This window comes from Amblyomma maculatum, chromosome 8 (assembly GCF_055883805.1).
Source record: "Amblyomma maculatum isolate TAMU_Amacu chromosome 8, ASM5588380v1, whole genome shotgun sequence".
Taxonomy (NCBI): domain Eukaryota; kingdom Metazoa; phylum Arthropoda; class Arachnida; order Ixodida; family Ixodidae; genus Amblyomma; species Amblyomma maculatum.
The window spans coordinates 46,364,606-46,379,777 of record NC_139351.1 but is presented as its reverse complement, the minus strand read 5'-3'; the positions used below and the strand labels follow the sequence as shown (position 1 = coordinate 46,379,777).

At 45.5% G+C, this 15,172-nt stretch overlaps 1 protein-coding gene across 1 annotated transcript in view; it reads left to right on the top strand.

Annotated features, from left to right (window-relative positions):
• Positions 1–10,077: 10,077 nt before the first annotated feature.
• Positions 10,078–15,172, top strand: part of LOC146181093 (neprilysin-1-like) — a 41,372-nt gene continuing 36,277 nt past the window's right edge. The window contains exons 1-2 of the mRNA XM_084575707.1: positions 10,078–10,366; positions 12,226–12,423. Of these exons, the coding sequence (XP_084431833.1) occupies positions 10,078–10,366; positions 12,226–12,423 (487 nt within the window). The remainder of the gene's footprint in view (positions 10,367–12,225; positions 12,424–15,172) is intronic.

The following is a 15,172-nucleotide window of genomic DNA, read 5'->3' as shown; positions in this document are numbered from 1 at the left end:
GGTGGTCGATATTTTCAGAACTCTCCACAAGGCGTCTCTCACAGCGTGAGTCGCTTTGTAAATTTGAGCTCCAAAAACAAAAGTAGAAGAGACGTTTTTTAATGGGAACTTTGTGGTTGAGGAGGAAACGATGCAGCAGTGTGGACTGTAGTCCATGGATGCCGGGCAGATATGTAATTATCACGAGAAGTGGCGCATGGTAATAAACAGGGCTTATGCGTATAGATAGGTGGTGTGACGACCGAGTGATTAAGTCATCATCAACCGGAATATACCCACTGCAGGGCGGATACCCCTCCAATATTCATCCCATTAATCCGGTGCAGCGGATTTCGCTCACCCGCGCCGCCATATGCATGAACGAGCCAGACTCCTATTTATTCGCATTTCGTGGTCCACCATCTGCGGTTACTACCTCCCCTACATATGCATATTCACATATGACTTCCAGTGCTTCGCTACCTATTGTGAAATGCTTTTTCATTCTGAGGCTTTTGTACGTTACAATTGTAAATTTTTAGGCCCACCTTTCCAATTTTTCTGTCCAGGTCAATCATTCTTCGCAAGTTCATCCCTTGAGTTGCTTAGCTAGGCAACGTCATCACCGAATCGCAGGTTACTCGGTTATTCTCTATCAACCCTTATCTCTAAGTGATTATCACGGGTATCCGGAGAACGCTCAGGCCGTACCAACACACACACACACACACACACACACACACACACACACACACACACACACACACACACACACACACACACACACACACACACACACACACACACACACACACACACACACACACACACACACACACACACACACACACACACGCGCGCGCACACGCACACACGCATGCACGCACGCACGCACACACACACACACACACACACACACACACACACACACACACACACACACACACACACACACACACACACACACACACACACACACACACACACACACACACACACACACACACGCACACGCACACGCACACGCACGCACGCACGCACGCACGCACGCGCACAAGGCAAAAACTAACAGAACCTACAAAGACTAATGATAGACACAAAGTTCACACTAAGAGACACCGTTCCACTTTTGAGCTTACAGTTCGAAGCGGGCAACGCGTTTCGTGGGTCTTGGCAATGGCGTCGGCGTTGAGGTGGCGTTCGGCTTGCAATTACCTGGTCTCGTTGGCCGCTACGGACGACCTCCCGTTGTAGCGTAGGCTGAAGCAACGTTGGTGTTTGTGGCGTCGTTGAGATGAACCTCCTAGTCGATGCAGGTGGATCATGGTACGAGCTTTAGAGGTGCCCCCTGGACGTAGCAGGTGGCTGGTTAGTTGCACAATCCCCGGAACCGGATCGAGCACAGCAGGGAGGTTACGGTGCAGAGCCATAGAACATGAGGGCACCGGTGGAGCAGCCGGCGTTGCTCACTCCCTGCCAAGGCGTTCCTCACCTCCCGGAGCCTCTGCTTCTCTGGCTTCCACTCCTTCGCCTCTACATATCGCGGCTTTTTATTACCTTCGCGTTGATACACGTCAGCCTTATCGTCGTCTTCATCGTCTTCTGTTCACCAATCTGCGCTCGTTATGTCACTGACTACTTTTTCTTCATCTTTTTACTCCTTCGTTTGTTCACGTAATCCTTTCCGCCTCGTCGTCTTTGTTCTCAGAAAAAGCCTCTTGATTTGGCCACTTACATGTGACAGTGATCCCATTCCAAGTCCCTAAACACTTACTCTAAGCAAGCCATGTACAGTACTGGGGAGACCGTGTCTTCTTGCCTAAAACCTTTCTTTGTGGTAATTTTAACGATTATTTTATGGAGCACTATGGTCTCTGTGCACCCAGTATATATATCTTCTTTTTCACATACTGATCCTCTACACCCTCATTTCGCAATGCCTGCATGATGGCCGAGGCTTCGGCACAGTCGAATGCTTTTCGTAGTGAAAAATAGTAAATAATAAATGCTGTGTTTTAGGGCTGGCTTTATACCGAGCATTTGTCTATGACCTGGTTATTAGTAGGGATATGATCGATAGTAGAGTACCCTTTCCTAAAGCCTGCTCGATCCTTTGGTTGATTGAAGTTGAAGCTTGTAAGTAATGGATAGGAAGTTTTTTGGTCTGTAATTTTCGGGACCTTATAGTATGCGCTTTCTTATGAATATATCTATAATGTTACCGTTCTTCCATGATTCTGGAGCCGACGATGTCACCAGGCGTTGCGTACATAAGGTGGACGGTTTTTTTGCAGGATATCCCACCATCCTTCTACAAATTAGTTACCTGACCCTCCCCATCTGCTTTCCCCTTTTCACACCTACTAAAGCTTTCTTAACCTCGTCCTTTGTTACTGGCGGAAGGTGTGTTGCATTTCACTGCATGCAGTCTTATTACTTTCTTGACTGCTTCGGCTGCTTTAGGTCAATATAGAACTCATCGGCTGCTTTCGGCTAGTAACTAAATAGCCCGGCTATTAACAGCACATGATTCCGGGATTGGCCATAGGAGCGATGTAAAAGCAGTGCCTAAAACTCTAGTGCTTTTGTCCCTCTTAAATACGTTCGGTCGAAAATGGCCACCGGAATGGTTTGTATTCCCAGCTTCTCTGGGGTCACATGTTACGCATTGACAACGTTTGAAATTTTATTTCTCTAATCAAACAGAAATGATGACTTGCTCCAACATAAATATAGAAATTACGCAGGGTTACATGCATCAAAAGGTAATGTTTAGAAGCGTGATCTTGTGATTCGGATTTTTCGAGAACAGCTTTACCTAGAGTAACGGAGTTTGGCTACGGAAAAGTGATTGGCATGGCGAGGTTCGATGTGTACATGCTATTTTCTTGTAGGGTATGAATAATTACTTATATGCGCGACGACTGGTTTGCATACTCTCAACAGAGAACCTAAGAACATGGGCGAGAAGAGCATATTCATAACGCATTGCGCCTACTCGTAAGCCAACACTAGTAATGAAGGAATAGTTAACCATTAAATTCGCACAAACAGACCGTGTCTCCACAAAAAGGATAGAACTTTCTTGTTGCCGTGTTGCCGTTTGGGCGGATGCCAATGAGAATTTACTAAGGTATTGTATAATCCGCGCTTAGTGATTCCAGGTAACGTTTGACCTGAACTTGGATGAGTGTAAATGATGGAACTGCTAATATGTGCAATGATTTAGAAGCAATATGATTATGTAGCCGTTTTCTCACTTCCAGCATGAAATAATTTCTTCTCTGATAGTAGCTTCTGAGTACTACACAGATCGTACTTAAGGAAATAAAAATGAACTTGTCTGCTAGATTCGACTCTAATTTAGTCTGTATCGCATTTACGAAAAAAATATGGAACAGAAGCTAATATTATTTTCTAAGTCGTTAAGTGCACCATAGCCCATGTTGTACAGTGTATGATGTTTATCGTAATAATTTTCCTTCTAGGAATTTATAAGTATTACAGTGCTGTTGCTCTTACTCTGAGAGTAATACTAAATATATAAAAATGTCTTTTAGTCAGCCCGGCACTATTGAGACCACTAACTCCACTGTCAGGAGAGATATATCATCATACTTCATTTTCACTGTAGGAGTCCTCATCAAAGCGTCATTGACTAGATGGTACTTCATGCTGAACGTGCAGAAAACATGAATCTACACTTTGATTTTAAAGAACGCCGTTTTATTATGCAAAAAGTGCATTAACTTCGACAGAAAACACTGCCGGAAATATGTCGCGCTCTTCGTGTCCTCCTGTTGTTCTGATCTCATTGACCCATTTTGCTGCTTCTCTTCGAGTGCTAGCCAGTGATTTTATTTCTTTGAGGCAGAATGGATCAATCTCACAAACATTTCGGCAGCGTGTGATCTGTAATCTTTCATTTTTAGTTTTGTCTTATGAAGGTGCGCTAGATTCTCAGAATATGCGGTCGATTTGGGTGTTTCTTACTGCTACAGATGGAGATAAACCATGCAGATGAGAACTGGATCAAGGACTCGCACAAAAAGTTCAGCGGACCGACGTTAGAATCGTTCTACGCGGAATACTTGAGTGCTTACGACTCACAGCTGAACGTAACTATCGCCAAGGACATCATTCGTGCAGAGCGTTTCGGTAAGTAATCCCCTGCTGCTATGGGGGGACAATCAATACGGCCAAAGAGTAATATAATTGAGAGAATGGCTAATGCAGACACAAAAAAAATCGTCAGAAAAGTAATAGAAAATAAAGTGAAACGCTGAGTACTGTACCTTGTGCGCCGGAAATGCAGAAAAAACAGATTGATATCGGTTTCCCTTTACATACATACTCTTCGTATTAAGCGTATCTTCTTTGCCTACAATAAATGTATCTTCTCCGTGTTCCTGTAAACTTAAGGTACCTTCACTGAGATTTCTAAATAAATAGCAAGCGATCTTTATTCGTGAATTATTCACAAGTTTTTTATAGGTTTTCGTTTTTACTATCGTGGTGTAGAGAAATACGAACAGCGGAGCGTATGGAAATAGACCAGCTAAGGCAGTTTGTCTGTCGCCATCAACGGTAAGCATGCTGTTCTGGTTTGCGATAGTTCTAGTTCTGTTGTTTTACCATTAGAGCGCCTCAATAATTCTTTACAAAAGGTGGCGACTTGCCCAGAGCGGGTTTGCAGGTGGCACTGGCTATGACCTGCATCAGTGTAGGGAGAGTTCTTCGCTCGCTGATTTCAATGCCTTGATTTTGTTTTCTTCATCGCACCCACTTCACCCACGTGGTCCATAGCCGCTGCCGCTAGCGAAACCGCCCTGCTCTAGTAACCATCGTTTTAATGAACTATTATGGCACCCCAGTGATAGAGGAGAAAAGAAACCTAAAACAAAATAGGCAAAACTGTCGCAAACAGGATGAGCTCACTGGCCGACAGGCAGGCTATCTGAGCTGGTGCGATTTTTCAACGTGCTCTGCCGTTCGTGTTTCTTTTCATCGCGATAGTACATTGGTCCGAGCAGTGTTCCGAAGATATCTAACTTCATTTTGTACTTAAGTGTTTGGTTCTACTCGGGCTTATTTAGATGCATATTCACTGTGCAGAAATATTTTTCTTCCCTTCTGTTCCAAACTTCAGATTAGGTCTTGAGAGTAAATAAGAAATCGCGTTCGATTCATCCCCGCTAATCTTTGCTTCTACATTGCGTGCGACCGAACTGTTTTCAAGGCTGCTGCAGCATCACTCTCGTTGAATGCACCAGGTTACCTAACACGTGCCGCCTTTCTTTCCACAATAGTGATGGATTTTCTTACAACTCTCCGAAAGCGCCCTTTTAGGGCTTTGACTATATTTGCTGGAAAACTTGGAACCCTAACGAGAGGATACGTTTCAAACGGTGAGTTGTTCACTCTGTACTGCATGCTACAAACACTCACTGCAGGCTCAATTGAACCTTCTGCTTTGGGGGCATCGCATGTAATATGCACCAAACATATATTGAATTGTTTGACATTATCGATTTACTCGAACAGAAACTTAAGACGAATATTTATTGTACAGGTCGACACTACACTCAGCGACTGTTGTGTATGTAGCTCAGCTTTTGTCGGTTTGCTTTTTTTAATGCGCAACCTGTTCCATTATGACGCTGTTGTATAACCGCTCAGGGGCTGGTGATAACGAAACTGAAGCAGATGAGGGGACATCAAGTAGTTATGCTCATCGTACATTTATGATAGCCATTGTCGCGTCAGATACATTTTATTTCTATTGAAATACAAAACATTTCGTCGCGCTGTGCAACGCTAGCGCCAATTAAAGAAATAAAATGGTTGAAATTATTTTCGAGTCTTCCAAAATGGCGTACCACATAGCCCAATTGTCGAATAGAAATACCACGACCCATATCATCATCGTCATCGTGATCATCATCATCATCAGCCTGACTATACCCACTGCAGGGAGAAGGCCTCTCCCATATTTCTCCACTTAACGACCCATATACTATGACTCATATGCAGTGCCACAGTATACCATGTATATAGCACGTAATATAACACTGCACCGTTAAAGCTCATATCAAATGATGCTGGGGATTCTGTGGGATGCGGGTTCTGCTCTCACAACCAAATGCTGTGCCAATAGCTCTGACCACATCTGGGGTCTAGAAATCTGGCCCACCAAGGAACAGCCAGCGGGCCGAGCTTTTCATTTCGATGCGATGCGCCCTCTCCAGGGAGCATTTTTCTACTAGCAGGAGAAATGGTGCTTTAAGTTGACGAGAACTACATAGTTTTTTGGACAAAGCCAGTGCAAACGACATTTTTGCAAGTTTTCACTTGAAGGTTGGTTGATTTGGTTGTTTTATGGGGCTTAATGTCCCAAAGCAACTCAGGCTATGAGAGACGCCGTGGTGGAGGACTCCGGAGATTTTGACCACCTGGGGTTCTTTAACGTGCACTGATATCGCACAGCACAGGGCGCCTTGCTTTTCGCCTCCAGCGAAAAGCGGCTGCCGAGGCCGGGATTCGATCCCGCAACCCTTAATAACAGTAGTCGAGCGCCCTAACCACTCCGCCAACCCGGCGGGTTGCTTTGAAATAGTTCGGAGCATACTTCGTATTTGCAAGGATACTATCGTTCCTTGACAGTGTTAGTTGGTATTAATCAAATCGTTCCTAAAAGAAACTAAAAACCTTGCGTCTCATAATGCAACAATTTTAGCTGCTAAACAGGGAAACGTCCCACTAAATATAGTGAAACCGTAACTTCTCAACGGTGGTGATAAACGATGCCGGTGCTTCGAAAGAAAAATAAAGCTCTGGCGAACTTGGAATATACAGTATGCACAGCTATTACGTTGCGGGGTGCATACGTCTGGCTGAAATTCCGATTCTCCCCGCTGATGTTTCACTTTTCGCGCATGGCTAGGTGGTGGGATCATAGCCGTATGATATATATTCTCTGATCGTCTCGATATTTGAATTATCAAACAACACTCCTACTAACATTTTATGCAAGGCGCGACAGCCGATCTCATGACACCATGGTACGGCGGGAGCAGGTGGCTGCTGGGAGATGACGTCACGCACTTCTGCATCCGGCGCGATGCCGTCTCAGGTGCGCGTACAAAACAAAAAATAACGACATCCGCGAAAAAAAGCACTCCAGAATTGAATAACCGCAATTTCAGCACATCGACAAAAACTGCAATTTCTAAGCAGCCCACCTCTAAATCCGTCTTCGCAGTTGTTCCGAGGGAGAGAGATGAGGATAGGAGACGACAGGGCGTAGAAGGATGTGAAAGACGTTGCCACGTCAGGCGAGCGAGGGGAATGACACATCGGTACAGATATTGTGTCATAATTAACCTGCCCAACCACAGCGCCCATTATTACACTGTTTTTATTCACACCGCATCATGGAGAGTCACACCGCTCAGGGGAGAGTCAGAAAGGAGCATATAAATTGCAATACAGTTATTCTTTTTAGTCAAGAATCGCAGTAGAAGCTTGAAAAATTCTTTTTCTCTCATCCAACAAAGCTGGCGGTCACGGTGAGTGACATTTCAAACAGCGATTTCTCTTCGTGAGACTGCGTTGTGCTCCCAGATATCCTTAAAGTTGCCTCGAATGACATTGCTCCAATCCGGAGCAGCTCATCTTTATACGGGCGAGTGTGGTAGATCTCTTCATGATTAACCTGATTTCACTTATCCTGATGTCTGTTTTATCAGGCCAAACTTTTATTTATCTTTTGCACTGATTAAGTGCATTGATATTTTTATCGCCTGTGCTTATTTTCAGTGCTGTCTAGACGCCACCTTATATTCTGGGATGGATACTCCTCAAGCTGCCTGTACATCTGTATAGAGCACATTGTTTAAAAGAAAGTTGAATTGGCTAATGAAAATTATCTTGCTTCCCCGAACGAAGCCAACAAAACTAAGAATATCACAGAGGATTTGACTACATCCGTGTACAATGTACCGATACCTTTGCTGTGAAGAATGCGGTTTCACACTCGGCGCTCCAGTTCCTGTCTTCATTCCAACTGCGTCGAGCCATTAATTTCCTCTGGGTCACCCTGTAATAGAGCCTCTTGGTCGCTCTCTTTTCACCGCTTCTCAGTCGTTTCCTCCGGAGCTCTGGAGAGCTAGGAATTCTGTTCTCAGCCATTCTTTCGTGGTTAGCGTTTCTGCACATGTCCTCACAGCACCCGCCAAATTGTAAGAGATGCATCCCACCTCCTGGATTAGGATTGCTGCGTGAGGATTATACGTCCCGTCGAGGGTGGCGCTTTTGCCAGCATAGTTCCTCTCCGTGGTTCCTCTACAATTCTCTCTCTCTCTCTCTTTCTCTCTCCCACACACACACACACACACACGCACACGTACACGCACACGCACACGTACGCGTACACGTACACACACACACACACACACACACACACACACACGCACACACACATGCATACACGCACGCGCGCGTGTGTGGAAGTCGCCTTCCGTGCCCTACAGTGCATCGGTGGGGGTGAGAACTTTGTCTGGAGGGGTGACACCGAGCGTCCAGGGAGCCTGATGTCACCCTAAGGGGCAAGGGTTAGCAGACGAAGCGGTTTGCCGCTTCGGCTGCCATAAGGACAATGTTACCGCACACACGACAGGGTGTGTTACAGATGCCAGGAAACCACATACGCACTTGGACCCATGAACCAAATCATTATACCCTGTGATACACACGCCATACCATCACTTCGGTTTTTTCTATGGCCGATAAACTACAGCAGAGACACGTTGCCCCCGCGGTGTACCAATGTATAACGATAAAATATCAAGCCTCACCCTTATGGTTATCTATAGAAAACTGAAACTCAACCATTGCCGAGTGATTTAACTGCTTTATCACAATTAAAAAACAAGTTTTCAGGGTACCTTGGTTGTCTATATTCACCGCAATATGGGTTTCACTATTGTCCGCTTAAGCATTGTGTGCTCTTCCCTGAACCTAGGTATTCATAAATGAATTTAGTGCTGTGTACTTCGAACTGTAAATGTAATTCTTAAGTGTAGTTGTTAAGTAATACGTGTCAAGATTCTGTATATTGCTGTTTTATTCCGCCCCTCCCCCGCCCTATGTCATCTCCATTTCGGCTTTTAGGGTATTTAAGTAAACAAATATTTTTATTGAGGCCACTGAAAACGAGCTTGATGATCCTATATTCAGTTCTAAGATATGAGCATGGGTCTTCCTTTAATTAGTCACAATGAGCCCGGTCAATTTAGACTCTTCAGCACAACAGGGTGGTTATTTATTTCTATAAGCAGTTAAGGGGAGGGGGCGACCACACAGAAATGTGTGTAATGTGCTGGACCCTCTTGTGTACAAGCAAAAGCCTCAGTATGTAATTAAACAAGGTTTTTGTTACTCCCATGTGCCGCTAGGGGCAATTGCGAATTGGACAGCGCGATTAACTTTAACAGTGTTCCATTCCAGGAAAAAAAAATTATTCCACGACAGAAAACTGTACTGATATGGTTAGGTCAGTGTATCTTTTAAACATGACACTAATCGCGGAGAGTTCCGAGACGTAAACCGAGGTTATCGTAGCTTCGACAGTACTTAATCTGTGTGCGCGGACTTTATACATGACGCACCAGGTCTGGATTCGTTCAATAAGCTTTGGTTTTGTTTCATTTACTGTGCTTTGGCTTGGCTTGATTTGGTTTACGGGGTTAAATCGCCAGGTGACTCTGGCTATACGGGACGCCGTAGTGGAGGACTTCAAATGGTATTGCGCACTAGGGCTTAAGCAACGGGCAATAATGTCGCACAGTACAGAGACGCCTGGTGTTTCACATCCCATGAAACCGCTGCAGAGATTCAGCCAATCTCTCCCGCTAAAAAGTCGAAAGCCACTTACCCTGAATGATTTGCGCATAAATGATTAGAGAACCGTACATCGACGTCTAGTTTGGACGATTGGCGCGATTATTGGCGACAACAGAGTTTTGGGAGAGGTGCTTCTCCTATATGACCGAGAAACCCTCCTCGCCTATTGCAGAACATTGGTTGCGCCTGATCCAAATGGCCACATTCAATAAAGTGAAATCGACCAGTAAAGTTTATCTGCCAGAGAACTCAACGGCACTTGTGGTGCTGCTCCTGGACAAGAAGCGGATGTCGCGCAGTGACTCCCGGCTCCTGATCGCCTGGAGCCTCGTTCGACAGCTGATTCCACTTGCCTCCGGCAAATTTATGAATTCGGCAGCTCAGCAAAAATATAAGAATGACCAACAGAGCGTGCCGCGCTTTTGCTACGATTACATCATCGGCGTGATGCCCCTGGCTGTCTCCCAGCGCTACGTCAGAAACTGTAAGTATCATCATTATTATCATCGTCCTCCTCCTCAGCCTGACTATATCCACTGCAGGGCGAAGGCCTCTCCCATATTCCTCTAATTAACCCGGACCTGTGCGAGCTGCATCCAGTTGACCCCTGCGAACTTCTTAATCTCATGCGCCCACCTAATGTTTTGCCGCCCCCTGCTACGCTTTCCTTCCCTCAGAATCATGTTTGTTACCCTAAATGACCATCTGGTATCCTTTCTTCGTGCAACAAGTTCTGCCATGCCCATTTCGTCTTCTTGATTTCCATTAAAATGTCTGTGACTTGAGGTATTTCTCTGACCCACTCTGCACGTTTCCTATTTCTTAAAGTTATCCCTATCATATTTGTTTCCATAGCCCCTTGCGTTGTCCTCAACTTAAGTAGAAGCCTCTTTGTTAGCTTCCACGTTTCAGCCCAATAGAAAAGTACAGATAAGATGCAAATGTTGTATACTTTCCTTTTGAGCCATACCGGTAAGCTGCTAGTCATAATAAGCGAGTGCTTGCCAAGGCACTCCCAGATTATGAAAACTATGACAAGCATATATTCTGAAGAATGTATGTATTTGGCGGGTGAGTGAACGTCGCGGTGGTTCCAATATTCATGTTATTTTGATTCTTATTGGACCCGTTTTGTTTCGTACCCAGGCTGATTGTGTATACGTAACCACGTAGAATGACTCGTACGCCGTGACAAAAGGTAATTAACTAGACGGCACATGACACGGCCGGTGCTTGTAAAGCGGCAGATTGTGGAAGAAGTGACAGAATCGCAAAAAGGCCAAGGGAGGGATGGAAAACCTTCCTCCCAGCTGATAGTTCAAGTGATGTTCAGAACACGGTAGGGAAAAGGTAAACATTTCCCAGGTCCAACTAAAATTCCTCATGGGAGCGAATAAGTTTCGATTGGAAAATGCACTAAGGCACACCTCAGCCACACGTGACAATTTTGTATTTGCGTTGCCCATCATCACATAAGAATCAATAGCCTTTTTCAAGTCCTAACTTATCAGTCTTACAACGTTCGTTGCAACACTTATTTACTGGTCCCTTTTAAATGATTTAGCATTTACTTTATGCTCAATGTGATTAAGAGACTTTGAACAGCAATGACTCTATATTTCACATCTATAAACACAGCAAGGTCGCATCGCTCCTGAATGCAGTGGTCTCTATACAGCGCCACATGATACGCCTAGCCCAATGCCTCTTGGCGTTTAATTTTTCATCTTTACCGTAGACACTGGTGCCGCAGATCTACAAGCAACTGGTGAGGATTGGTAGTTGGTCCCCATTGTCGCCATTTGGGACAGCACCTTATTACCTTCAAATCTGCCTAGAGGTCGGCTAAAAGCGGAATATTTATTCGATGATGGCATGAAAGCTTTCCTGTCACTGCTCGCATGCGTATGGCCAAGTGTGTTTTTCTTACTGCCATCTGTGTAGTCATGTGCGTTAATCCCTTCTTGGTGTTTTATTTAGAGTTACACACCGATACAGAACATCAGACCCTACACCAGCTATCCATAATACAGTCATTTTAATGACGAACAAGTTCATCTAGCTCACTTATATGTATTTCTACACTTCCGAAACATTAGGACCTAGTCAGCCTCCTCGTTTTATGTCAACTATTTGCTGATTGCCTGTTTTCCCCTCACCTCATAATAGTGCAATGTTATTATTACTATAGAAAATGTTGAGGGGGTAAATGAGGCACTATGAATTAATGAAAATTCACAAAACGACCTGTGATGAAGATGACAACTTTCTCCCTGTTTCGCATCGTTTCTGCATGAAGCCTGACATATTTTCTGTTCTGCCAACGTTCCTGTTCTTCTACAGATATGACGCCCTCTGCGCTGGCTTTCGTCAGGCAGCTTACTGGGAATCTGATGGGAGCCTTATTGAAGAAGCTCAATCAGACCGAGTGGATTGCGGGCAACTTGTGGTGCATGATGTACGAGAAGGCCTTGAAACTGACATTTCTCATGGCCTACCCGGAAGCAGTTAGTCCCGCGTGGTTGCTTGAAGCCTTCTACTGTGAGTGTCAAAGTGCCGATGTGCCCATTGCATGGGTGGTTTTCCTGCCTCCCATGTGTCGTTATTGCCGTGTTTCTAGGTGTGAGCAAATGCGTCTAGAATTGTCAGACTCATCACGTCGCTAAAACATTCATATACTGAACCGATTAACGAGCGCAGTAGAACAAGCTTTCTTTGGCGCCCGGTGTCTCTCCCCCGTTTTCGCCCAAAGAAAACAGCAATGCAGAACTGGATATTCATTATCTCTTTTGCATAAAACCCAGTTTTCCGACCATGCGTTGTAAGATAGGCTTGTAGATGCAGAAGATGCATTGATTAGGCCACACACTTCACTAGGCCTAGCTTGGTTTGCTTTGGCTGTTTGGTTCTTTGGGACAGCCTTGTCTCTTTTCGATAGGAAGGGCTGCCGGCGGTGCCAGCAACGGCATATCCTGGGGGATAGAACGTAAGTAGTTTTTAAAACCAGTTAAGCAGCTAGCAAACGTGGGTAAAACGTTCAGTTATCGCAGTTTCAAGTCCTATACTCATTGCCACAAATAGCTCGCGACATTGCTTCAGCCCAATACTCATTATTTATGCCAGAAAAGTTCGGCTCAGATTCTGAACTCGAAGATTTTGTATGCTGCTAATTCCCGATAAAAATCCAATCCTTCCCTCGGTGATAGAGCCATCCCCTTGTTACTAGCAGGACTCAAGGGTCACGCGGTTGCACACTCACTGGGTGCCGGTGCAGTGCAGCGTCGTTCAACAGACTGTTACAGGATGCACTACCTTTTGCGTAGGAAGGTTCCCTCATTTCACTCTAACGTAATTGTTGAAGTGATCTATGCTTTGATGCTATGATCTATGCCTACAACAGATAAATATTCGGTGGCAGGCAAGCCCCCGCCGTAAGCTGCGGTGAACTACCAGTCCCAGCCCTATCAGGGGAGTACTTCTACCCCTTCCATCCGCTAGTCAACAGCGGGTCTGGCGTGCGTGTGATCACTTTTAGCCACAGCTGCGCATGCGCGAACTCGCTGAGTGACGTCACAAGGAGAGGCGCAGATGGTCAGCGCAGCCGCCACCGAGCGCGACTCCGCTGGTCGACCTTCGCCATCGCCGCGCTCTGCGCATGTTCACCGATTGAGCACCGGTGTGCGTTCGGCTTGACGCTACTGCGCATACCACACCCTCGTTTCGCCCTTCGCTGCGGCGCATCTCATAATGCTGCGATGTATATATATAGCAGTGCTCGTACAAGTAATGCAGATGCCTCGCCATGAAAGAACATCCCGAATTGGTGACTTGGAAGTTGGCCCAGAGACAGCGATTATACGAGAAGCGCAAGGCCAAGCGAGCTGCCGAAACGCCAGAAGAGCGGAGAGGCTCGCCTTGATAAACGACGGCAAAGGGATGCCGAACCGGCAACTAGCGAAGACGCCGAACATTTGCGCAGCGGAAAGGACATGAGGAATGAAAAGGACAGGACGAAACGAGCGAATGAAACACCTCAGCAAAGAGAGGGACGCATCACTAAACGGCGACGGCAGGAGGCTCAAAGTTGAAACCACAAGTACAACTATGGCGTAACTACAAGCTAAACCACAAGCATCACTGAACCTTTTCTCTTCGGATATCCAGGCTTAACCTAAGCTAAGCCATAGTCATTTTTATGTATGGCGTATGCTGTTTGCGGTGTAACTACGTGAAATACAAAGTCCAAAATTCTGGCCCAATGTGTGTTTGACTTGGGTTCTTGCGGACATACTCCCAGTGACACCACTCGTTCAAAACTTGGACGAATGAGGAGTTCTTGTCTTCGTTGATGTCCCCGGTCATGAGAACTTCTCGTTGCACCCAGGGACACCAGTGGAGACCACTGCCAAGGCAGTCTGATCGTTCGCCTGTGGAGCGAGCGCAACAGCGAGGGAACGCAATTGAGCAGTGTTCACCTAATGCATCGTTATATGTATTGGGCGCGAGGACATACCGTGGCGCCACCTCTCGGAAGCGCCGCGTGACGAACTAAGCGAGATAACCCGCATCGAACGGCTGCTGTAGGATGCTTTCCTAGGCAGTTCAGTTGCGCGTTAGCATTCCATTGACTTATTTATTTAATATGCGTCTCGGTATGGGCCTTCATAAGCTTAATTTGAGGTATTAGGTCCATTCATTTGACAGGAAAGCACATCACTGAGTCTGAGGTATTAAAGTTTACGAGCTTTAGTGCTACGACGACGCGCACTGGCTCCAGTATTACTATTATGAAAAAAAAAAGTCAATTCAAGCTACCACACAACCAGTCAGATGTAAGCAGTCACTGAACAGGTAATTCTTCTTTCTCTCTGCAAGAGCAGAGTGCTATCAGGTAGCAGCCTGACAGGTGCTGAGCGCCTTCGCATAGCGCCGGCAGAAGTAACACGTACCATTCGCGTGCTCCCTTGAACGCAGTAGAGCAGATTAGAGAACGTAGTTGAGTTTGACTGTGGAGATGACGTTGATTAATTTTTTTAACAAGTGTGAAGACGTGCGTTCCATGCAGTGAATTCATGCTCAGTGACTACCGCTATTGGCACTCTGTAGACCGCATATTTGTTTTTCCCGCGAACAGTAGGTTTTTTTTTGTTTTTACGAATACCTCGATCACTATCACAGCATGCATGCAGTGCATTATCTTTCATTTATTCATAGACTATCATTTCTCACATTAAATACCTCTGCCCGAGGTGGCAAATTCTTCTAGTTCACTTAAGTGGAATTTTCATGT